The sequence below is a fragment of the Geotrypetes seraphini genome, chromosome 6 (assembly GCF_902459505.1).
Source record: "Geotrypetes seraphini chromosome 6, aGeoSer1.1, whole genome shotgun sequence".
In the NCBI taxonomy this organism is placed as follows: domain Eukaryota; kingdom Metazoa; phylum Chordata; class Amphibia; order Gymnophiona; family Dermophiidae; genus Geotrypetes; species Geotrypetes seraphini.
Window position 1 is genome coordinate 180,203,352 of NC_047089.1, and position 25,369 is coordinate 180,228,720.

Below are 25,369 nucleotides of genomic sequence, written 5' to 3' on the forward strand. Positions count from 1 at the left end.
TTGGGTGGGTTGGGGGGACCTCAGGTCACGGCGGGGGGGTGCCGGATCGCGGGGAGGGAGGGTGCCGGTTCGCGGGGGGGCCTTCGGGGGGAACAATGCCGATTCTCGTGGGGGGGAAGCAGTGCTGCTGGCCTCGGGTGGGGGTGAAGTGGAGGTTGGGAATCTATCAAAGCGAGTTTCCATTATTTCCTATGGGGAAACTCGCTTTGATAAACGAGCATTTTGGATTACGAGCATACTCCTGGAACGGATTATGCTCGTAATCCAAGGTACCACTGTATAGCGGCACTAGAAAACGTTCAAAGAAGAGCGACCAAGATGATAAAGGGGATAGAACTCCTCTCGTATGAGGAAAGACGAAAAAGGTTAGGGCTCTTCAGCTTGGAAAAGAGATGGCTGAATAAACATGTGGATAAAGGTGAGCCGGTTGATAGTGTTTCTAGATTTTCAGAATGCTTTTGATTAAGTTCCTCACGAGAGGCTTCTGAGAAAATTAAAGTGTCATGGGATAGGTGGCAAAGTTCAGTTGTGGATTAGGAATTGGTTATTGGATAGAAAACAGAGGGTTAAATGGTAATTTTTCTCAATGAAGAAGAGTAAACAGTGGAGTGCCGCAGGGATCTGTACTAGGACCGGTGCTATTTAACTTATTTATAAATGATCTGGTAATTAAATTTGCAGATGACACTAAACTGTTCAAAGTTGTTAAAACGCAGGCGAACTGTGAAAAATTGCAGGCGGACCTTAGGATATTGGAAGACTGGGCTTCCAAAAGGCAGATGAAATTTAATGTGGACAAATGTAAAGTGATGCACATTGGGAAGAATAACCTGAATCACAAGTTACTGGATGCTAGGGTCCACCTTGGGGGTTAGCGCCCAAGAAAAGGATCCAGGTATCATTGTACATAATACGATGAAACCTTCCACCCAATGTGCTGTGGCGGGCCAAAAAGCAAACAGGATGCTGGGAATTATTAAAAAAGGGATGGGTGACAAGACTAAGAATGTCATAATGCCCCCTGTATCGCTCCATGGTGCGTCCATCTTCACATACTTTGAATTTCAATGCTTGTGGGTACCTGGCTACAGAAGACAAACCCAACAAAATGCATATGCATCTCCTAGACTTAAAGAGGAGGAGACTATGGCTGAATGTATTTCATCATTCTAGCTGTGTTCTCTTGAATTTTACATGCAGCATCCAAGAAGGGAGTTGTCTATAACCTATAATTCTACTCTGGGACAGTCTGCAGGATATAATTCAAAATGATTTAGTCTGTTCTATCCCAAACCAAAGGACACAAGACTCAAGGCTATTTACAAACTGAGATCTCCCAGGTAAAAGTATAAAGGGGTCAATCACTGTCAAATCAGAGACCCTTCTGAACCATTTCTGTCATTGGCGTCTTCTGTTCCTTTCATCCTAGTACAACTCTCAAGGATGTCACTAAAAACCAACTAGCAATTCCTGAAGCTTTACTTATATGGCGGTGCCCAGAACTGTGCTGGCAACACCCCTCTTCCACCTCATGCATCTTAATGAACAGTTTCTAAACAGGGCTGGAGCATGCTAGTGAGGGAATAAATGGATAGAAAAATATTCAGATTTGGGCAGCCATTCAATATTTTAGCATGCAAAGAAAATAAATTACACTGTTTTGGGTGGGGGGTATTTTACTCCTTTTTGTTTGCTTTCCTTTGTGCTTTTCCATTCCTTCATAGAGCCTTTTTCTCTTCATCTTCCTCAACCTAAGGGCTCCTTTTACAAAGGCGCACTAGGGCCTTAACGCGCGGAATAGCGCACGCTAGGCGGTAGTTTTTTGGCTAGCGCATGCTAATCCGGTGAGTGCGCTAAAAACGCTTGTAAAAGGAGCCCTAAGTTTCCAAGTTTATTATTTTCTTGATATACCGTCCAATAAAATATATCTAGATGGTTTACAGTCAATAAAATAAATTTAAAAGCAAATGTTAAAAAGGAAAAAAGAGGGGGAGGGGAGGTTACATAACTTAAGGGATGAAGGTACCTTCCTCACCAGGGAGGAAGGTACAAGAGGTAGCAAAAAAATACATCGAGATAAAAAATATAAATGAAGGAGCAGCAACCTGAGCAAAACCTGTGGTTCAGCAACACAGTGTTACTCCTAGACTTCAGCAAAAGGTAGCCTTTCTACTCAATGATTTAACAGCAGGGTGCAATGGCAGCTTCTGTTCTTTCATAGTCCCATCACCAACTTTTCACCATTTGCATAACTAAAAACAGCTCACACTTATCTAGCTTGTGAACATAATTCCTTTTCTATAATGCACAGCTGTTTGTCTCACTTGTAATGTTTATCTGTTTGTTCTCCTCCATGCATGGTGATGTCAAGTGATATGTAAACCCAAAACACCTTGCAAAAGCAACACACATTTTCCTGTGACACTGCAAGCAAATTATCTAATATGTTGCTATATCAGAGTAAACCATGACTTACTAAAATTAACTAAGTGCAACCACTTTGATGAAACACTCACGGAAGTTCCCACTATATCCCGAGAGACCCAAACCACCCAGATAAAGAATGAGGTGCTGGACTCACATATTGTCTTGATGCCTCTTTGGTGTGATGAAAAGCATGCGAGTGGGACAGGCGCTGCTGGCATCAGGATGGGCACTCCAGGGCTTGGCATAGCTGTGATCCAAGAATACCAGGTCCAGTTCTCTCTCGTGTACAGAGAGCTGAAAGAGCAGGGAGGTACCCATCCTTCGTGCGGAGGTCTGAAAATCCCGTTCTCCTCCACGGTAAGACATTATTTCCTCCTTTTTCTTAGCTTTTAGCTTAAGTCTGGAGACTGTTTATGGTTCTTCATTCTAGGCAAATTTGAAATAACATTTATCCCTTTAACAAATAAATAATGGTGTTATCATACTGCTAATGAGTCTGACTAGAATTAAAGATATAATAGGAGAACTATGAGCTCAGTCAGGGAAATTGCAAATACATACAGTATACCAAGACACACACATTCGGCAGCCCTCCCACGCCTCGCTTTCGTTCTTCTCCTCCTCCTCCTCCTCCCTTTCCGCGATCCGGCAACTCTCTCTCCAACCCTCCCCCTTCTCTCCTCCCGTCAAACTCATACCTGAGATCGCCAACCAACAATCCCGCAACTTTCCTTGAACCCCCATCCCCACAACATCCCTTTCTAGGAGGAGTCCCGCCTTACCGGAAACAGGAAGTACGGGTCAGACGAGGGCAGAACCTGAAAAAGGAAAGCTGCGGCACACGTTGTAAGCGATCTCAAAGACACATTTCACACCATTTCACTAAAGACAAACTAAAATTAGAGAGCTACATGGGAACGGGATTTGCGGGAATCCCACGAGGATGGAAGTATTTCCTGCGGGGTTCCCTGAGAACGTACGAGTCTCTCAGCGACCACCTACCAACCCAGTGTCCTCTAAAACAGCCAAATACCGTTTCCTCCTCTCCTTCAATAATTCAGCTCAACCGCGCTTACATCGCCCAAACAGAAGCAGTAAATCTATGCTAGCGTTAGAAGCCTCAAAGTCACGTGATCTGCCAGCGCATGCGTGAGCCAACCTCCTCGCGACAGCAGATCAGATGATTCGTCTGACGTCGTTGACCCGTACATGTGCCAGTGTGAGCCCTGTATCAGGTAGGGCAGCGAGCGAGAGCAAGAGCGGCTTAGTTGAATTATTGAAGCGAGGACTTGTACAATTTGCTGTACGGTGCAATTTAGCGTGGTTTGGCAAGGCACCAAAGCGGTAACTATTAAATAATGCACTTTATATTATTTTCTTTTTATTTTAATTCGCACCAGTTCTGCAATTAATTTTATGCATAAAACATATGTATAGACTTGGAGCATAGGTAGGTTTACCATGTTTGTGAAGACAAAAAAAGAGGATACATGGCCCCCCCTGCCCCACCCACCTTTCACCCATTTCCTTAGTCCCCCTTCACATCTACCTCCTCTGCATCTCATCACCCTATCAGTCCCAGCTCCATCCTTATCTCTCCTTCTTTTGCCTCCAAGGCCATTCTTCTATCCTTGTCCCCATATTCCACCCCTGTCCAGCTTGCATCGTTATCTTACCTATTTTCCCTTTTGATGTTTCATCTCTCCCAAGGGTTTATGATGCACTAGGTGAACTTTAAACTACCCCCTCTCCCCAAAGTCTAGCATTGGCCTTTCATTTTCAACATCCACTCCTCACAGACATCACAAGGGAGAGGAGGTGGGCAAACATACAACATGAAACCATAAGGGTGCTGGCTTCAGCAAAGATGTTGCCCCTTCAGTAAGAATGCTAGGATCATGCATTGCGAGTGAAGGCGCTGGAGTGTGACCATCCATATAAACTGTGTGTCAATTAGGATAAATCTTGTACTGGGAAACTTACACTGTATGAATAACCAGGGTAAATTATAACCAGTAAACTGTATATTAGTATTAGACCCTAAGGGCCGGATTCTGTATAGGACGGCCCAGGAGAGGCATCCTATACAGAATCAGGCCTACACTAAACCCCGATTCTGTAACCGGCGTCCATGTTACAGACGCTGGTAACAGAATCGGGTTATACTAGATGTGGCCGCTATACTTATCACGGCAAGGGATCTCTCTGCCGCTATAAGTATAGCGGCCGCCTGTCCGATTGCCGGCAGGAGGGTGCCCCCACTCCCCCCCAACACTACCGATAGCCGGCAGGAGGGTGCCCAAAAGTTCCTGCCGGAAGATGCCCCCACCCCCGACACTACCGATCACCGGCAGGAGGGTGCCCAATCCCTCCTACTGGAAGACGCCCCCCCCCCCCTCCGCACCTACCTCCCTGCGCTAACAGCCCCCAAACCTCCCCCCCACCAAACTAACCTTTAATTGTTGGCCAGACAGATTTTGCCCGTCCAGCCGGCAGGCCCGCCTCGTCGAAATGAGGCGGGCCTGCCCCTTCCCGGCCCATCCCGTGAAGCCTAAGGCCTGATTGGCCCAGGCTCTAGAGCTTAGTGGGGATGGGCGGACCCGCTATGCCTAAGGCCTGATTGGTCCAGGCTTCTAGAGCCTGGGCCAATCAGGCCTTAGGCTTCGCGGGATGGGCCGGGAAGGAGCAGGCCCGCTTCATTTTGACGAGGCGGGCCTGCCGGCTGGACAGGCAAAACCCGTCTCGCAAACAATTAAAGATTAGTTTGGTGGGGGGAGGTTTGGGGGCTGTTAGCGCGGGGGAGGGGTGCGGAGGGGGGCGTCTTCCGGCAGTAGGGATTGGGCACCCTCCTGCCAGTGATCGGTAGTGTCGGGGGGGGGGGGGGAAGCATCTTCCGGCAGGAAGGTTTGGGCACCCTCCTGCCGGCGATCGGTAGTGTTGGGGGGAGTGGGGGCATCTTCCAGCAGGAGGAGTTGGGCACCCTCCTGCCGGTGATTGGTAGTGTTGAGAGGGGCATCTTCCGGCAGGAGGATTTGGGCACCCTCCTGCCGGCGATCGGTAGTGTCAGGGGGAGTGGGGGCATCTTCCGGCAGGAGGGGTTGGGCACCCTCCTGCCGGCAGTCGGACAGGCGGCCGCGGCCGCTATACTTATAGCGGCAGAGAGATCCCTTGCCGCGATAAGTATAGCGGCCGCGTCTACTTACAATGTAGACCAGCATTTTGCTGGCCTACATTGTAAGCGTCTCTTCCTCTACTAGGGAGACGCATAGGGCCGCCTAGGTTCGCCTAAGGCCCTTAGGCGAGCTTAGGCATCTTGCGGGCCTCCCTAGACTCCCGGAGGTGCCTTCAATATAGGCGGCCTGCCTGGGGAGCATTTTTTTAAAAAACGTGCATCCCGATTGGCTGATTAGACAGCTGTAGGACGCCTACAGCTGCCTAATATCGGGACGCACTTTGTAGAATCAGGGCCTAAATATGTGTCTAGCTAGGAAAAAACTTGTATTGGAAACTTGTACTGAAACTGTGGCAAATCTAGTGTAAATTGTAACCCGTTCGGAGCTCTTTGGGGACAACGGGATAGAAATAAAAATAAATGAATACACTTCTCCCTCCGTATTCACGGTGGATATGGGCTGCCAATAGGCGCGAATATGGAAAAACCGCCAATAACTTTTTTTTTTCATGGCAGCCAACCAGCGATTTCAGAGCAAGCAAGCAGTGATTTCAGGGCAGCCAACCAGCGATTTCATGCATGCTAGGAATAAGCCTTTCTATGGATGCAGGGAAGCAGAGTTTTTCTCAGTGCACATTAGGAAACATGGAAGCAGCAAATTTGTGGGAGAAAGCATGGAAGCAGCGATTTTCAGTTACAGTAATGGTAAGTGATAAACTTTTTAGCAGTACTGTACAGTACAGTAAAAGGAAAAAACTTTAGTAATGATGTTTTTGGGGGACAAAGTCAGCGGCCAAAAAAATCGCAAATAAGCAAAACCGCAGGTACGGAAACCGCGAATACAGAGGGAGAAGTGTAAATGTGTCTATTGAAAACCATCTCAGAAAACGCTGAATAAATGTGTCTGTATTGAAAACCATCTCAGAAAATGCGAACTCTGTATTGTAACACCTTTACCGAAGCTCATGTAAACTGCTTTGAATTGACTCCCCAGTCATTAGTAGCAGTATAGAAGCTACCAATAAACAAATCTAGGATAATGTGAAGGAGAGAACAAGACCTCAAAGGGGATTGTCAGTACTAGATGAGGCCTCGATTCTTTAAGCTCTCGGAATTATTTAAATGGTGAACACTGAGGTATTCAGCTCAGGGCATTCACTGCATTCCTGAAGAAAATAAATTATTTGACTGCTCCCGAAGCCAGGTGAGCACCGCTTCCTTTACATCATCATGTTTTGTCATTTGCTCTCCAGGTTGGAGTGGTGCACCCATGTCTCGTCGCCAGTGACAATTCTCTCCAAAATACTCGGATCTTCTTTATATTATCTCAAGAACTGGCTCACAACCTCCACACACTGTTTCTTATGCAGCTCAGTAAGCTGTTTGGAAACCCATCATGCGCAGCCTTTCCTGTATTCCAAGTCATGCATTATGGCACATGCAGATCCATAGTTGATATCCAAATTTGCAGACAATTGAGATACCATTAGCCATCGGTCTTCTCTAATCAAGGCATCCGCTCTGTCAATTTACTCTTGTGTGCGCGATGTTGATGGGTGATCGGAACGACCTTCGTCAGTTACACTTATTCTTCCCGCTTTAAATATTTTTACCCTCTCATAAACCTTTCATTGATTCATGGTGTATATCCATACTGAGTCAATATCAGATAGTGAATTTCCACAGGTTTTACTCCCTCTGCCCAAAGAAAGTGCACTATTGTTCGATGGTGCAATCTTGCAATGGAGCTTCCATGTTTCTGACCTTATGGCTGCCACACAACTAAAGGCCAGTGCTGTACTGTGTTTGGATGAACTATCCAACAGGCAATTGTCAGCCCAACCTTAACTTGCTGGTCTTACCAATGGCAGCAAAGGCCTATGGGAGATCATATCATTCATATCTGACCTTAGGGCATGTCAGTGCAAACAGCCTTAGATTGCTCCAGACAGGCTAAATTACATCAGTGCTTAAAGGTAACAAAGGACCTTGGTACAGCTAAGAGGTGCGAAGATGTGCTAAAGACAGCTAAGATGTGTTAATGTCTGGTGCTTAAAATAGACAGCTTAAGATATACAGTAAGCCCAGGTGCAATTTCTAACACAAATAGTTAGGGTAATCAGAAACCGTTGTCAAAGTGATACTGGAAATTAGCCATTTGATTCCAGTCTGTGAGGGACAGTTTCTCCCTCTTTTCTTCTCCAGGTCTCTCACACCCCACTCACCTTATTCACCATTCTTTCAAACAGTTTACAAATCATAAACAGAAAGATACTGGGACATACAATAGTTTCTATTTTTAGAATAAGACTCTAACCTATAAAAGCTCCCTTTCTGCAACACCCCCTCTCTTCTCTGTCTGGAACATCACCCCTTCCCTCTCTTTCTTTCCTCTGGACTCTGTAAGGCAGGTAAACTGTCTTTTCTCTCTCATTAATTGTAATGCTTGATGTATCTTTATAAATCTTGCTTTTCTGGAATATTAAGCTTATTTCTGCACAATATATATATTCTTCATGCAAGCACTCTTAGCTGTCTTTGTCAGTAATTTTACTGCCGATTGTAAGGCTGCCTTTGCTTCAACATTACCCCTCCAAAATCTTACATTTTGGGGGCTAAACATTACAGCAATATACAAGTACATATGTTGCATTTCACTAGCAGTGTTCCGGTTATTGTGTATTTTAACAATTGCCTTTAATTTTTGATCCACACTCGTATAAAGAATGTATGTAAATGATGACCCAGACACTTTTCAAAACACCCCTTACCCCAAACTAGGAAAAAAAAATGTATGTACTCACATGTGGGGATAATTCTGTAAGCAGCATTTTATATATGTTTATTGGCATGTGCATACAAAAAGAAATCATTTATCCAATTATCCCATTAGTATTTAAATAATTAAAGATAAGGAAGCTATAAATTTCTTGGCTGAAGGTAAACTTATACGGGGGTAGTTTTGAAAAGATCACTAAAATATAGAGGCTATAGAATGCTTATATTAAACATAAATTCTGTATTGATAATTATGAGTAATTGCCATTATAGAGTACTAATGTGAGTCAGCATTAACACATCATCATTTAGGCATGGCTACGAACATAAGAATTGCCGCTGCTGGGTCAGACCAGTGGTCCATCGTGCCCAGCAATACACTCACACGGCGGCCCTTAGGTCAAAGACCAGTGCCCTACATACGTTCTGGTTCAGCGTATGTTCTGGTTCAGCAGGAACTTGTCTAACTTTGTCTTGAATCCCTGGAGGGTATTTTCCCCTATAACAGTCTCCAGAAGAGCGTTCCAGTTTTCTACCACTCTGGGTGAAGAAGAACTTCCTTACGTTTGTACAGAATCTATCCCCTTTTAACTTTAGAGCATGCCCTCTCGTTCTCTCTACCTTGGAGAGGGTGAACAACCTGTCTTTCTTTAGCACTCTCCAGACCAGTAGAGGTTAACTTTACGAATGGGTATATATCTAATCATGACCAGCAGGTGGAGACTGAAAACAAAACTTTGGGACAGTATATACTATCCTCCCTTCTCTATTTCCCTCAGTCTTCTTTCAGTCTCCAGCAGGTGTTGAGTGATCTGTACCCATCTCTCTTGGTAGGGCTGTTGGAATTTGTTTAGGGGTTTATTGTCCCTGTTTTTGGCCGGACGGAGCTTGGTCGGGCCCTGTTTGGGGGTTCGTCCGACCTCGGGGGTGTCAAACCCGGCGGGTCACGAGCGGGGTCCCTCCCCCCACTTCCTCCACCTCCCCACATTTTTTTAGAGGAGCCTCAGCAGTAAGCCTTGCCCCCTAAGTCAAGCAAGGCATATTGCTTCGAGAGCCTGTGGAGTCTGTTCTGTAAAAAAAAAAAAAAATCCTGAGGTAGTGCTGGTCTGAAGGGTTGTTTCCCTTTAAGAAAACTGTATTTTACTGTATTTTTTCATGTAACCGGCACTTTTTTCTAGCTAGGTCGTGTATGGAGCAATTGTGCCCTTCTCCGGGGGAGTAGGACACAATTTAGTCCAGCCGCGAGGCACTCGCGGCCGGCCTGAACTCGGCGGTTTGGGTCGGTGAGGTGGTGGAGCTCCGTCGGCAGCGGCTGCAGGCGCCCAGAGCTCCCCGCCGATGGTGCCTCGCGAGTCGGCTTGGAGCAGTGGGGAAGCCCGGTCTTCCACAACCGCCCACGGAGGGATTCCCCGAAGGATTCCCTCTCAGCTGATTTTTTGACAGCTGATGCCGACTTGCCTGTTTTAGCGGCTGAGACTGTTCAGTCTTCTCAGCCGCTACAGGCCATGGAGGGAGCATTTTTTGGCGGGAACTTCGCCATTTTCTTTGTCTGGCCCCTCCATTTTGTCTGCAACCTCAGGTGACCTTCCCCCTGTATGGCGAACACAGGGGCAGGTTTCAGCATGGACCCCTGCTGGGGCAGGGAGTCCCTGGGGACCCCCAGGGGTTTTTTGCCCCCAATTTATTTTCTTTCTTTGTGCGGACTTTTGGGGGTCCCACGTGCGCCTGGGGGGTTTCGGGGGGGGTTTCCCTCCGCGCCCCCTATGGCTTTGCCTCCCTCTTTTCGTTTGGCGTCCCCTCTTCCTCCTCCCTCATCCAAGCGCCCGCGGGGGGGCTTGGATTGCGAATTGGTGGGCGGAGGAGCGTGTTGGCCTGGTTGAGGACCTGGCTGCTTTGGCGGGCTTCCAGGATCCTCTAGAGGGGACGCCTGTTGGCAGCGGGGCGGCGGGTTTCCCGTCTTCCAGAGCAGATGCGTCCGTGGTGCGCTTTTTATTCAGAGGGATGAGCTTTTAGACCTGTGTAGCAGGTCTCCTTGGTGCGGCATTTTTGCAGTGTCGCCGCCGGAGACCCCGCGTATGGGGGCCCCTCTGCATCAGGGGGTCTGTCCTGTTTCCCGCTTTTTTCCTGTGCGTCAGGATTTGCGGGATTTTGTGTTGGCGCAGTGGCCTATGGGCGCAGTTTCGTTTGGTGTGCGCCTTGGCTCTTGGGTATCCCGTCCCGGAGGGAGGTAGGGCTACCTTAATTTCGCCAATGGGGAACGCGGTGGTCTCGGCACTTCCTAAGCGGCATACCGTGCCTGTTATGGACGGTTCTGCTCTTAGGGTCTCGGAGGAGCGTGCGTTAGAGACACTTCTTAAGTATGATTTTGATGTTTCTGCCTTTGGGGTCCAGGCGGCTATTTGTGGGGAGCTAGTCGCTCGCGCCGTGTTTCGGTGGGCTGAGCGTGTCCTGGATCGAGAGTCTGATGACTGGTCTCTAGTGGATCAGGAGGTAGCGAAGATTGCGATGGCTGCCTCGTTCCTCTCAGCTGCTCTTTATGACTTGGTGCGGATTTCGGCTAAGTCTATGGCGTGGCCGCGCGGCGTATTTTGTGGCTGCGCGCTTGGGCGGCGGATTCTGCGTCCAAAGCTAAGTTTACTAAAGTTCCCTTTAGGGGGTCTTTTTGTTTGGAGAGGAATTAGATGAGTTGATTCAGACTCTGACGGACTCGAAGGTGCCCCGTCTGCCTGAGGACCGTGCCCGCCCTGCGTCTAGGTGTGGGGCTGCCCGGGGGCGTTTGCGGGAATTTCGCAAGTAACGCCCGGGGCGTGGGGCTGCTTCTTTCCCGGCTCAGGGTTTTTCCCGGGGTCGGTTCTTCCAGCGCATGCAGCCCTTTCGGGGGGCCCGTCGGGGGGCAGGGAATCCCTCCGCCGGTTCCCCCGCTTCCCGTCCTGCGCAATGACTCCTTTGGTTCCGGTGGGGGCCCGGCTGCGCAATTTTTTCCCCAAATGGGCCGAGATCGCGTCCGATCAGTGGGTCCTTGAGGTGGTGCGGGACGGTTACGCTCTGGAGTTTACCCGCTCTCTGCCGGACCTTTTCCTCGCTTCTCCATGTCAGACTCCATGGAAGACGCAGGTTTTTCGTCAGACCCTTCAGCGTTTGCTAGATCTCGAGGCAGTGGTGCCGGTGCCCCCTACGGAGTGGGGCACCGGCAGGTACTCCATTTACTTTGTGGTGGCCATAAAGGAGGGGACCTTTCGGCCCATCCTGGATTTGAAAGGGGTCAACAGAGCTCTCAAGATTCCGTCTTTCCGCATGGAAACGCTGCGGTCGGTCTTTCTGGCGGTTCAGCCGGGGGAGTTTCTTACGTCTCTCGATCTGACGGAGGCCTACTTGCAGGTTCCAATTCGGGCCTCTCATCAGCGCTTCCTTCGCTTTGCGATCTTGGGGCGGCACTTTCAGTTCTGTGCGCTTCCCTTTGGTCTGACCACGGCTCCTCGGACGCTCACCACGGTAATGGTGGTCGTCGCGGCAGCCTTGCGGTCGGTGGGCATCCTGGTTCACCCCTACCTGGACGACTGGTTGATTCGGGCAAAGTCGTTGCAGGAGAGCTCCCGGGTTACGGCTCGGGTGGTGGTGTTTCTCCGGTCGCTGGGCTGGGTGGTCAACCTTTCCAAGAGTCGGTTGGTCCCGGCTCAGCGTCTGGAGTGCCTTGGGGTTATGTTCGACACCTCCTTGGGGAAGGTCTTCCTTCCAGAGGCCCGGGTGAGCAAATTGCAATCTCAGATTCGCCTGCTTTTGGCGTCCTGGGGTTCTCGGGCGCGAGATTTCCTCCAAGTCCTGGGGTCAATGGCGGCGTCCCTGGACGTGGTGAGGTGGGCGCGGGCCCACATGCGTCCTCTTCAGTATGCTCTGCTCCGGAGGTGGTCTCCCCGGAGGCAAGATTTGGATGTTCCGGTTCCCCTGCGAGGCTTGGCGCGCTGCAGTCTGCGCTGGTGGCTCCGGACCCCTCACCTGGTTCAGGGGGTGGGTCTGGATCTCCCGCAGTGGACGGTGCTCCTTACGGATGCGAGTCTCCTCGGTTGGGGGGCTCAGTTTATGGGCCACTCAGCTCGGGGCACCTGGTCCGCGGAGGAGGCCTCCTGGTCGATCAACGTGTTGGAGACCAGAGCGGTCAGGCTGGCGCTGTTAGCTTTCCACTCCCTTTTGCTGGGCAAGTTGGTCAGAGTCCTGTCGGTCATTGCCACGGCGGTGGCTTATGTCAATCGTCAGGGGGGCACCAAGAGCACTCCTGGGGCGCAGGAGGCGGCTCGGCTCATGGTTTGGGCGGAGTCCCATCTTCTGGACCTCTCGGCTTCTCATATAGCCGGGGTAGAATGTTCAGGCAGACTTCCTCAGTCGTCACTTCCTGGATCCAGGAGAGTGGTTTTTCGGCGCCGGAGCATTTCGGTTGATAGTGCAAGCTTGGGGGCAGCCCCTGATGGACCTGATGGCCACGAGTGGCAACGCCAAAGTGCCCCGCTTCTTCAGTCGTCGCAGGGACGGGCTGGCCGAGGGTCTGGATGCTCTGGTCCAGCCGTGGCCAACGGAGGGGCTGTTGTATGTGTTCCCTCCTTGGCCGCTGGTGGGCAGAGTGCTTCTTCGCATTGTTCACCATCCGGGTTTGGTGGTGCTGGTGGCTCCGGATTGGCCTCGACGTCCGTGGTATGCGGATCTGGGGAGGCACCTGGTGGCGGTTCCTCTTCCTCTGCCTCTCTCGGACGACCTTCTGATGCAGGGTCCCATTCCCATGTTCGACCCGTCTCCCTTCTGTCTTACGGCATGACTCTTGAAAGGGGTCGCCTTAGCAAGAAGGGATATTCAGACAAGGTGATCTCTACACTTTTGGGGTCCCGGAGGCTTTCTACCTCTCGGGCTTATGTGCGGGTTTGGTGTCTCTTTGAGGAATGTTGTCGGGCGCGGGGAGTGACCTCTTTTCGCGCTACTCTGCCTAACATTCTAGAGTTCTTGCAGGATGGCCTGGATAGAGGCCTGGCTTGGTCTTCTCTCCGGGTTCATCTTGCGGCCCTGTCGGCCTTTCGAGGGTTGGTGTCAGGTCAGCGTTTATCGGCTCTTCCTGATGTGATTCGGTTTCTGCGGGCGGCCAAGTTGCTTAGGCCTCCCCTACGGCCCTCGGTTCCCTCTTGGGATCTTAATCGGGTTCTCTCTGTTTTGGTGCGCCCGCCTTTCGAGCCCTTGGACGACTGTTCTTTGAAGGACCTTACTTTGAAGGCGGTCTTTTTGGTGGCCATTACTTCTGCTAGGCGTGTTTCTGAGCTGCAGGCTTTCTCTTGTAGGGCTTCCTTCTTGGAGTTTTCTAGGGAGCGGGTCGTCTTGCGGCCTGTTCCTTCCTTTCTGCCGAAGGTTGTTTCTCCTTTTCATGTCAATCAATCGGTGATTCTCCCGGTCTTGGGTGGTCGGGAGGGTTCTTCTGAGCAACGGCAGCTGCGCAAGTTGGATGTCGGTCGGGTCCTTCGCTCTTATGTGCAGCGGACCCAGGAATTCCGGAAATCCGATCATCTCTTTGTCCTCCTGGCTGGTCCTCGTCGGGGAGCTGGCGCTTCTAAGGCTACTATTGCACGCTGGATCAAGGAGATGATTGCTTCCGCTTATCTTCTGAAACAGCAGCCTGTTCCAGAGTTTCTCAAGGCTCATTCCACTCGGGGTCAGGCGGCTTCTTGGGCTGAGTCGTCGCTCGTGCCTCCGGTGGATATTTGTAAGGCTGCGGTTTGGTCCTCCTTGCATTCATTTGTTAGACATTATCGGGTAGATGTTCAGGCGCGTCGGGACGCGGTGTTCGGTGAGCGTGTTCTGGTATCGGCCCTTCGGGGGTCCCGCCCGTGAGAGGGACTGCTTTGGTACGTCCCATTCGTAAAGTTAACCTCTACTAGTCTGGAGAGTGCTAAAGAAGGAGAAATTAGGTTCTTACCTGCTAATTTACTTTCTTTTAGCTTCTCCAGACCAGTAGAGGTCCCCACCCTGTCTGTTGTTGTTGTTGTTGGGGCTGTTTTCGCGGGCAGTTTTTGTTTTTTGCTGCGGGTTCTAGTATTTTTCTAGGGCTGGGGAGAATTAAAGAACAGCGGCTGTGGCTCGGCTGGCTTAGCTGGCGAGCTGTGGGGACATTTTCCTTCGGGTATTTCTCCTCTGCATTTTCCAACAGCATTTGGGTATGTTATTTGTTACTCCTGTTTGGAGTATTGTTTTCTTCCTGTTTTCCAGTTCTTGGTTCTGCTTGGCTATTCGGCAGACTGAGGGAAATAGAGAAGGGAGGATAGTATATACTGTCCCAAAGTTTTGTTTTCAGTCTCCACCTGCTGGTCATGATTAGATATATACCCATTCGTAAAGTTAACCTCTACTGGTCTGGAGAAGCTAAAAGAAAGTAAATTAGCAGGTAAGAACCTAATTTCTCCTTATCTACTATTCCCTTCATTATCTTGAATGTTTTGATCATGTCCCCTCTCAGTCTTCTCTTTTCAAGGGAGAAGAGGCCCAGTTTCTCTAATCTCTCACTGTACGGCAACTCCTCCGGCCCCTTAACCATTTTAGTCGCTCTTCTCTGGACCCTCTCGAGTAGTACTATGTCCTTCTTCATGTATGGCGACCAGTGCTGGACGCAGTATTCCAGGTGAGGGTGTACCATGGTCCAGTACAGCGACATAACCTTCTCCGATCTGTTCGTGATCTCCTTCTTAATCATTCCTAGCATTCTGTTCACCCGGCTTCATTGACATGTCGACCAGTACTCCAAAGTCTCTGTCCTGGGGGTTCTCTCCAAGTACTGCATTGGACATCCTGTATTCGTGTATAAAATCTTTGTTACCGACATGCATCACCTTACACTTATCCACGTTAAACCTCATTTGCCATGTCGCAGCCCATTTCTCGAGCGTGTTTATGTCACATTGCAGGTCTTTGCAATCTTCATGCGTCTTCCCTACTCTGAATAACTTTGTATTGTCTGCAAATTTAATCACCTCACTCGTTGTACCAATTTCCAGGCCATTTATAAATATGTTGAAGAACACAAGTCCAAGCACCAAACCCTCTGGCACTCCACTCGTGACGCTTTTCTAGTCCAAGCATTGTCCATTTACCCCCACTCTCTGTTTCCTATCCACCAGCCAGTTTTTAATCCACATGAGTATTTCACCCTCGATTCCATGGCTCTCAATTTTTCAAAGTAGTCATTCATGCGGAACTTTGTCAAATGCCTTCCGAAAATCCAGATATACAGTGTCGACTGGGTCACCCTTGTCTATCTGTCTGTTTACTCCCTCGAAGAAGTGCAGCAAGTTCGTCAAGCAAGATCTTCCTTTGCTGAAGCCATGCTGGCTGATCCTCATCAGATTGTGTTTGATGAGGTGATCAATGATGCGGTCCTTTATCAGTGCCTCTACCATCTTTCCCGGTATCAAGGTCAGACTTACCGGACTGTAGTTTCCTGGATCTCCCCATAAAGGCTAATGTAAATGCGACATTCCAGCAAATGTTGCAGTTGCAGGCATAATGACAATATTCTAGAATCTTAGAGCCTGATATTCAACTGGCAGTTATGGGCATTTTGTTCAGCGCCAATGGATTTATTCCCAAATATTCAAAGCCATGCTTTGTTTAGGCTTCAGCTTTGAAATATTCGGTTATTTTTGAACCGGCTAACACATGGAGGGACATTTTCAATATGACATCTAAATATGAGTTTAGATGTTTTGTGCAAGACACACAAAATTCCAGTACCAAAGATGTCCATTTTCAAAGCTGTAAACTATCTTGTTTTTTTTTCAAAAATGAATGTGTTTGTACTCTTTGCATCTATCCTCTATTTTTCTGTCTTTTTAAACCATTTCCTGAAGAAAAATAAACCCACATCCAAATGAAAAACTTACAGGACAAGCCAGCGGGATGTAGGAGGGGCCAACATTTGTACTAGACTAGCCACAAAGACATCCCAGCAAAGCAGTGGGACACCATAGGGGGCACAGTAGTGAACTTCACATAAAAAGTCCCAGGTACACATCTCACCATACCCTCCCCTTATACTGCATGGTGAACCCTCCAAAACCTACTGGACCCAACTGTACACCACCCAATAGCTCTTATGTCTTCAAGTAACACCTCACATGTGGGATTTGGGTGGATTTTGGAAGGCTCTCAGATTCCACCATAAGTGTAGTGGTTAGAGTGGAGTATGGTTTACTACACTGCCTGCCAGGCTACTCCAGGAACCTGCTTACTGCTCTAGTAGGACTAGCCATAACATCTGAAGCTGTCATACAAGCAGGTATGTACTGTTTCATCTACATCTTTAGCGGGGTGGGAGGGGGTCAATCACCACTGGAGAAGACATCCTTGTCCTTCTCAAGATAGATTCGCACCTATCTAACCTCACCGAAAATATAACAGCTTGCATAACGAAACTCCAATCCTGGGCCCTCTCTGTACAAATGAAGCTGAATGAGTCCAAAACAAAACTACTCTGGCTTGGCCCAAAATTAGATCAGTTACCCATGCTCATTCCACTACCTTCTGGTCCCACACTGCAGATCTAATTCTCAAGCAAAGTTTTAGGCATCATTGACTCTACACTTTCCTTTAATGATCATCTCAACTCTCTAGTAAAAAAATGTTTAGTCTTCACATGTTGAGGAAAGTGAGATCCTGCTTCTGCCAACAACATTTTGCTGTCCTTGTACAATCAATCATTCTTTCCAGACTGGACTATTGTAATTCCATCTATCTAAGTCTAACCTAGAAAAATCTCCAAAGACTTCAGCAGATCCAGAACACTGTGGCTAGGTTAATCTTTGCAAAAAGCAAATTTGATCATGTTTCTCCACTTCTGTCAAAACTTCACTGGCTTCCGGTGATTTCTAGGATTCACTTTAAATGTACCTGCCTAATTTTCAAGATCCTACATGGCATTCTTCCTCCCCTAATTCCACTATCCTGGAATTCTTCGAGACCTGACACTACCAGATCCGCCCACACACTCAAAACTATCTTTCCCCTCGTTAAAAGGTGTCATGTATGCAGGGAAATTAGGGAAATCCCTTTTCTTCAAATTCACTGAGCTTTGGAATAACCTCCCTGACCCGCTGCGGAACCTAGGCTCATTCCAATTATTCAGAAAGCATCTGAAAACCTGGCTTTTTTCCAAAACGTAAAGCTATCTATTTAAAATGTAAAGCTAGCTATCCTCTTCATAACCTCTAATTTCTTATAATGTCCTTCCCTCATTTAAGGAATTACCTGTAAACTGTGTCAAGCTCTATCTTTATGGAGATGATGCGGTATACAAACTTAAGGTTTAGTTTAGTTTAGTTAGAAGTGTGAGAGGGGTCATGCTTACATCCCTCCAGTGGTCATCTGGTCTGTTAGGGCACCTTTTTGCCATTCATTAAAACAGGTCTAGCCCCAAACATCTAACTTGTGCCCTGGACGTATCCTTAAATATTCGATTATGGTAGAAAAATATCCAAGTCATAAGCATACCCTAGTCCCACCCACACCACACCTCTAATACGCCCCCTTGAGATTTGGACGAACTACTGATCAAGAGTATAGATAGCCATCTAGAAAATAGGTTTTGACAATAGCAAATTGGAAGGGTTTGGAAACATCCATCTGCTACTTTTTGGACATTTTTCTCTTTTGAAAATGAGCCCCATAGCCATTTAAGTTGACCAAGTCCTGACTTCACACCTGGAATACCCCCAACATAGCTGGTTTTGAATTAGGGGCTAACCACAAATGTCATCAGCACTTAGCTGTTAAGTGCTGCTGAACATTAACAGTTAACCCCTACCAAGTAATTTAACCAGTCAGCTAAATCGCATTGAATATCGGCTAGTTAGTACATAAGTGCTAGCCATGCCCCTCCCACATGAATAGGCTTTGCCTGCTAAGTTTTTAGAATAGCAACTAATAGTTACGTGTGTAACTACAAAATAGTGACAATTTTAAGGCATTGACTCTAGTTATCACCTGTCACCAATTAGCCCCCTAATTTACCAATTAACTTATGCATGTAACTACAAGTATTCTATAACTTACATGTGCAGTGTTGAATGCTAAGCATGAAAATGAATGCCAGATTGTAGAATTGGGGGATAATTTCCTTAGGAAATTGACTTGAATTGTTTATGCTGCCTCAATGTATCTCCGAAGGACTTCTCTCTCTCTCTCTGCCTGGATATATCTCTTGATCTTGAGAGACTGCATGACATTTCTTGATCTAGAAACTTAAAATACAGAAAATCACATGGATAGTCGGGGGTCATTTGTAAGGCATGGATATGTAAGTTTTGGTCAGGAATGTCTCCTAGAGTTATTCTTTGTCCTATTGTGACATCACTTCTTGACTACTTTCTATGATGTCATCATCCTGAACTACTACTCAGATACAAGGAAAGATTCCTTAGCAATGTGCGTTTCAAGGGCTATAATGATGGAAAGCTGTGCCTGCAAATACTCATAGATTTAAAGTAAGAGAGGGAGTCCCAAAAAATTATGAGGACAGGGTAGTGCTCTTGCTCACCCTGTCTGCAAAGAACCTCTGCTTAGCACACAACTGGCATCAAGATGTTAGGACTTGTCATCGTGTCGGCTAAAATTAAAGCACAGAAATACATGAAGACTCCCTCGTCTGAGTGCTTTGTCATTGCAAGTTTCCAAGGTATGAATGGGGTTTCTGGCTTCATCTCCCTTCACAGATTCAGAGCAGTAGTGGCCTTAGGAAGCTATTAGGAGTTCTGTTAGTGATCTGTGGGCCATGTTGGACACTCATACATTAGATGAACTGTCAGAAGTAGAAAAACTAGAATTGAGGACAGACACCAGTGAGAAGAAGGGCAGTCAACCAATAGTATGGCAAGAATTAAAGTAAAATAATAAACATCATTGTAGACCTGATGTGGCCTCATTGTGGTACTCACCTGCATCAGGGATAATATATTAATCTGAGACAATACAAATATTACATATATAAATAAGCAGAAGCAAAAATCAAATTATTTTCCAAGAAGCATTGTAAAATTTGTACTATATGCCAATTTTTTTCTCTATATCTTTAATGCTATGAACCATATTGCTGATATGTAAACACAAATCACTCTTATCTTGTGATTTTTTTTTCACACTTTTTAAGTTGAAACTATTTTTTATTAATTTTGGAAATACAAACTACAATATCATACAAACTAGGAAACACAATATAGTACAACTACACACTCACCTCAGGAAAAGGGTATGTAAACTAATCCACAAGTAAATCAATACCCTATATGGAACTAAATAGGGGACTCTAAAACACTGCAAGGCCTCATCCACACATAACACACACTGCAGTCACTCATTCACAACTGGGAAAAAGAAAAAGAAGTGGAGAAAAAGCCTCAATTATGCTTCATATGGCAAAAAACTCCACTTCATTTAAATAACCACTTGCACGTATGAATTACAAAAAATGTGAAAAAAGGCACATTAGCAGCCCATAGAGAACCACCATATATCACAGCATGCCAGGAAAAAATTCAAACAGTGATACTGTGAAAAACTAGCACATCAGCACAATAGTCACTAATGCTTAATGAGCAGAACCAAAAAACTTAGCTGCCACTGGTGTCCAGGCATTCTCCAAGGCCTCCACAATCACTGCTCTAGCATCCGGACCCATCAGCAAATTGACCCGACGGGGAAATCTCTGTTTCGCCTTGCTGCGTCAGGGGTTAAATTTCACTACATCACAAGCAACAAGTCAAGACTCTGTGCAAACCACAACCCCTCTCCCCCAGCTTCCCACAACAACCGAAAGCAATACTTAGGGCTCCTTTTATCAAGGTGCGCTACAGGGGTTAGCGCATCGGACATTTCATCACGCGCTAACTCCCTCGGCACACCAAAAAACTAACGCCTCGTCAATGGAGGCATTAGCGACTAGCGCGGAAGGCGGTTGAACACGCAGTATTCTGCGCGTTAACCGCCTACCGCAGCTTGATTAAAGGAGCCCTTAGTGTACCTCCCCAAGGAGCTTGGTTTCTTATGGTCCCAAGGGTAAGAGAAAAAAAAATATGGAAGCGTGAGAAAGACAGAAAACAAAATCAGAAGAAAGAAAAGAGAGAGAATTTTTTTTTTTTAACCATATTCCCACACATCCAAGCCCTTTTTTCACACTTTTATTAAGTAACTCCTTCCTTTCAGTGTGCTTTGCTTTTTCTTAAGCTTGAATTATATCTTCTTTCTAGAAATCTAGATACATCATATTTTCAGAATCCTGAATCAATGAGCATAATGTTCTTAACCTTAAAAATTGACTAATTGGAAGGCTATCTTAAATGCCCTATGATGAAAACTATCAAAGCATATTAAAGTATTCTAAGTGGAAAACCCTCTCTCACTTTTAATAATTTGATTGCCCATATTGAAACACTTTCAGAACTATAGGAGTTATGAAACACAGGCAAGAATTGCTCTTTCATATATGGTTTTATTTCCTATGCTTTTTATATCTGATTTCAGACAGCGCCTGGGATTATAAGTAACATACAGGTCCTTTTATAAAGCTGCACTGCCGAGTAGCACACGCTAAATGCCGAGCCGCACATTCTGGCCCAGTTTCTGAAAAAGGTTCTATAATTGTACTTGAAAAAAAGGTTCCAGTCACATATCACTCAAATTATGGTGTCGTTTTCAGAAGGAAAGACTGGAAATGTAGGCCATGGTTTAACAGGCCTTCATGCCTGGCACATACCTTCAATGTAGAATCACAGTTAGTGGTGTCGAATGTCAACCTTGCCCATAACTACTACTACTATTAATTATTTCTATAGCACTTCCAAATGCATGCAGTGCTGCACAGAGTCACAAAGAAGAAGAAAACAGTCCCTGCTTGAAAGGGCTTACAATCTAAACAGCCAAGACAGACAAACAGGATGTCATGGATACAGTTAACCCTTTCAGGACCATAAGGATCGTAGGCCAATTTTTGTGGTTTTGACGACATTTTTATGGTAAAAAGGGCTTGCAGATGCCAAAAAATTGATTTTTTTTGTGAAATATCATTATTTTTATTTAAAAAAATCAAGCTTCTGGCTTATGGACAGTGTGGCAAGTGAATCTTCTCGTCAATCTGGCAACGACGCTAATGAATGAATGTCGGAACCAGTTTGTTTACATAAAGGCAGTATCATATGGAATCCGTACATATCAAATTTAGAACTGTAGACTATCCCAATCAAAATTTATAGGATTTTAAATTTATGGGACAAATATGTCCCTTGGTCCTGAAAGGGTTAAGGGGAATGGTTAATCAGCTGTGTTTGGCGCCGCTAAGTGTCTTTCGTCAGACCTGCACAACTTCGGCCCTTGCCAGGCCGGGTTTTCAGGATTTCCCCAATGAATATGCATGAGATCTATTTGCTTGCACTGTTTTCAATGCATATTCATTGGGGAAATATCGAAAACCCGATTGGATTTGGACCTCGAGGACCGGAGTTGTGCAGGCCTGGTCTGTGTAGATGCAATTCTGGTGCTGTTATTTTAGGTGCATCATGGCGCCTACTTTTTTCTTTTAATTTGGTTTGTAATGGCACGGACAATTACCACGCTATTAATAGCTAATTAAAACAATTAACTTAAGTGTCGGAAGAGTGCCTACCAGCACTTTCCTAATGGTGCTGCTTTTAGAATCCGAACCTCTATTCCTGTGGGTGACTTGGCATTTAGCATGCACTGCCCAGTAGTGTAACTTTGTTAAAATCTGCCATAGCTTTCATTATCAGTGAGTTTTATGTTATTTTAGGGAATGACTAGTATGGTGTTTGTAGCTTTTGGTGACTTGGGAGTACTGGTCGACACGTCGATGAAGCTGTCCCCGTAATGCTCGGCAGCAGCAAAAAGGGCAAACAGTATGCTAGGAATGATTAAGAAGAGGATCACGAACAGATCAGAGAAGGTTATCATGCCGCTGTACCAGGCCATGGTACGTCCACACCTGGAATACTGTGTCCAGCACTTGTTGCCGTACATGAAGAAGGACACAGTACTACTCAAAAGGGTCCAGAGAAGAACGACTAAAATGGTTAAGGGGCTGGAGGAGTTGCCGTACAGTGAGAGATTAGAGAAACTGGGCCTCTTCTCCCTTGAAAAGAGAAGACTGAGAGGGGACACAATCGAAACATTCAAGATAATAGACTTAGTAGATAAAGATAGGTTGTTCACTCTCCCAAGGTAGAGAGAACGAGAGGGCACTCTCTAAAGTTAAAAGGGGATAGATTCCGTACAAACGTAAGGAAGTTCTTCACCCAGAGAGTGGTGGAAAGCTGGAATGCTCTTCCTGAGGCTGTTATAGGAGAAAACACCCTCCAGGGATTCAAGACAAAGTTAGACAAGTTCCTGCTAAACCGGAACATATGCAGGTAGGGTTAGTCTTAGGGCACTGGTTTTTGACCTAGGGGCTGCCATGTGAGCGGACTGCAGGGCACAATGGACCACTGGTCTGACCCAGCAGCGGCAATTTTTATGTTCTTATGAATAGTCTTTTTTTATAATTGCTTAGATTAAAGGTACTTTAAAACAATTTCTTTTGCAACAATTGTACTAAGAACATTGTATAATATATTATAACTGCAAATATTTTGTTAGAAATTGTTGGGAAAACAATTGTATATCACAACATACCTTTTATGACTTGTTTTTTAAAAGTTTGGTTAATGGCCTAATAATTAGAGCAGCTGCCTCAGCACCCTGAGGTTGTGAGTTCAATTTCCACTGTAGCTCTTTGTGATTCTGAACAAGTCACTTAGGGGCTGATCTATAAAGGGCACCTAAAGATAGGCGCCTAACTTAATTGGCAAAATATCCTTAATAGCCTCAATAATTGGTAAAAAAATAAAATAAAATTTAAAGGCCAATAGGCGCATATCCAATTCTAGAAAAGATAGGTGCCTATTGCATGGTGCTTAGTGGTACCTAACGCCTAAGTGGGTATTTCTATGGGTAGAGCATGACTTAGGTGCTGCTAAGTCCGATTGTCCAAAAACTTAGGCACCTGAATTGTAGGCCTTTAAAACATTGGCCTATATTTAAGGCGCTTAAGATTTTACATAGAAGCCACTAGCCGCTATTCTGTAAACGGTGCCTAAGTGTGATTAACATGCGATTTAGAAACCATTTATAGAATCAGTCCCTTAATACTTCATTGCCCCAGGTACAAAATAAATATCTGTCTAAAATATGTAAACTGCTTTAATTGTAACCACACAGAAAAAGCGGTATATCAAGTCCCATCTCCTTTATGTAATATCTACGGTAATTATTCTTTCATCTGAAAGTATATTACACTCCGATGTAGGTGGTTGCCAAAACATGCTTGTGTTAGGATTATGATTTATCTGTTTTATGATTGTAATAATAAACTACAAATTCCTGCCATACTAATTTGATTATCTGTTCTCATTCTGACTGGTCTCTGTTGACCTCTTAATAACAAATTTTCAGCACGTATAGACACCATGGGGATAAAAGGTCTGGAAGTGACATAAAAAATGTGTAATTATAGCAAAACAAAAATGTCATGTAATTTTTATTATTTATAAACCTATTTTTTTACAAATATTAATAATATGTGTGCGATGTGCTCACTACACCTCCACCACGGTCATATCCAAAGATAATTGTACCACAATTTGAAGGGAACCATCATCGCAACATCATGTTCTCATCACACCAGATAAAGATAAGTATAAATGCGATGAAACTTTTCTATTTACTCATTGTCTCAGTCCAAAAATAAGCAGAAAAGATGTAAAAGCTGCACTTATCTGAAATATGCAATTCCACAAAACTGATATGATGTCCAAATCTACTACTATTAATTATTTCTATAGCACTACCAGATGCATGCAGCGCTGCGCAGAGTCACAAAGAATAAGAAAACAGTCTCTGTTCGAAAGAGCTTACAATCTAAACAGGCAGACAGACAAACAGGATGTCATGAATACAGTTAAGGGGAACAGTTAATCAGCGGGCTGGATTGGAGGGCAGAGGAGGAGGGTTAAGGATTGAAGGCTATATCAAAAAGGTGGGTTTTCAGTCTGCTTTTAAACAAGGGAAGGGTCTTGGTGGACAAACTCAGGTAATTTATTCCAGGAATAGGGGGCAGCTAGATGAAAGGAAAAAATTCTGATATTTATTGATATTGGATATTTGGTAAATTGTATTTTTATTATATGATTAGTTTTTATTTGTCTTAGGTTATTGATTCATTATTGTTTGCAGTGTTTTCTATTGTTTTGTTTCTAATCTAGAGTATTTGATATGTATTTATATCACCATAAGTCTTTTATAACATATAAGGATGATTTTAGAAATTAAAGATGATGGTGAAGATGATGATAACCAGATGTGCTTTGTTAACAATTATACATTTTATACTTTCTCAGGTGTCGAAAAGAGAACAAAAGCTTTGAAAAAGTGCCGTAATCCCACATGGAACGAGGTAAGAGTCTTTGAAGATTACAATCCTGTGTGAAAGTAATTCTGGAAGATCTCGACATCCCTTCAAATTCAGCCATCCCTCTTTAGGCTTTGTAGTATGTTTCCTGCAAGGAGAACCAGTTATACCGTAGTTACTCACACTTTCTATTTATTTATATAACATACTTATATCCTGCCTAAAACCTAAAAATTTAATTGGCAAGCCTGAAATGAAAGTGTCCCTCTGCTCATAGATGTTCCTGTGTAAAAGTCAACCCTTCAGGTGTTGACTTGGTTTGACTTCCAGTTCATATGTGCTCAATTAACATAGGTAGTTGAGATGTTATCCACTCTTTCTATTTATACCCTGGAAACAGAAATGCTGTACAAGTGATTTGACACAATTTTAAGTGGTATAAAGCCAGAGCCACAGTTTTATTACAATGCTTACATAAGCCAGAAAGGCTTCTCTTGAAATACTGTTACGTTTTGGAGCAAAGC

General features: G+C 45.6%; 2 protein-coding genes across 16 annotated transcripts in view; one reads left to right on the top strand and one right to left on the bottom strand.

Annotated features, from left to right (window-relative positions):
* The window catches only part of KANSL3 (KAT8 regulatory NSL complex subunit 3), a 165,655-nt gene extending 162,056 nt beyond the window's left edge, over positions 1–3,599 (bottom strand). For 2 of the 6 annotated variants that reach the window (XM_033947698.1, XM_033947703.1), the window contains exons 1-2: positions 3,430–3,582; positions 2,582–2,853 (exon numbers count right to left, since the gene is read on the bottom strand). In XM_033947698.1, coding sequence (XP_033803589.1) covers positions 2,582–2,793 — 212 coding nt within the window. In that variant the 5' untranslated portion in view covers positions 2,794–2,853; positions 3,430–3,582. The other 4 variants (XM_033947699.1, XM_033947701.1, XM_033947700.1 and 1 more) reach the window with 4 other exon arrangements.
* The window catches only part of FER1L5 (fer-1 like family member 5), a 363,329-nt gene continuing 341,091 nt past the window's right edge, over positions 3,132–25,369 (top strand). For 6 of the 10 annotated variants that reach the window (XR_004539782.1, XM_033947688.1, XM_033947697.1 and 3 more), the window contains exons 1-3: positions 3,368–3,662; positions 6,116–6,304; positions 24,835–24,890. Coding sequence is in view for 8 of the 10 variants with exons in the window: in XM_033947688.1 (XP_033803579.1) it covers positions 3,608–3,662; positions 6,116–6,304; positions 24,835–24,890 (300 nt within the window). In the remaining 2 variants the exon portion in view is untranslated. Of the gene's footprint in view, positions 3,274–3,367; positions 3,772–6,115; positions 6,305–24,834; positions 24,891–25,369 lie in introns of those variants that run through there. The other 4 variants (XM_033947691.1, XM_033947690.1, XM_033947693.1 and 1 more) reach the window with 4 other exon arrangements.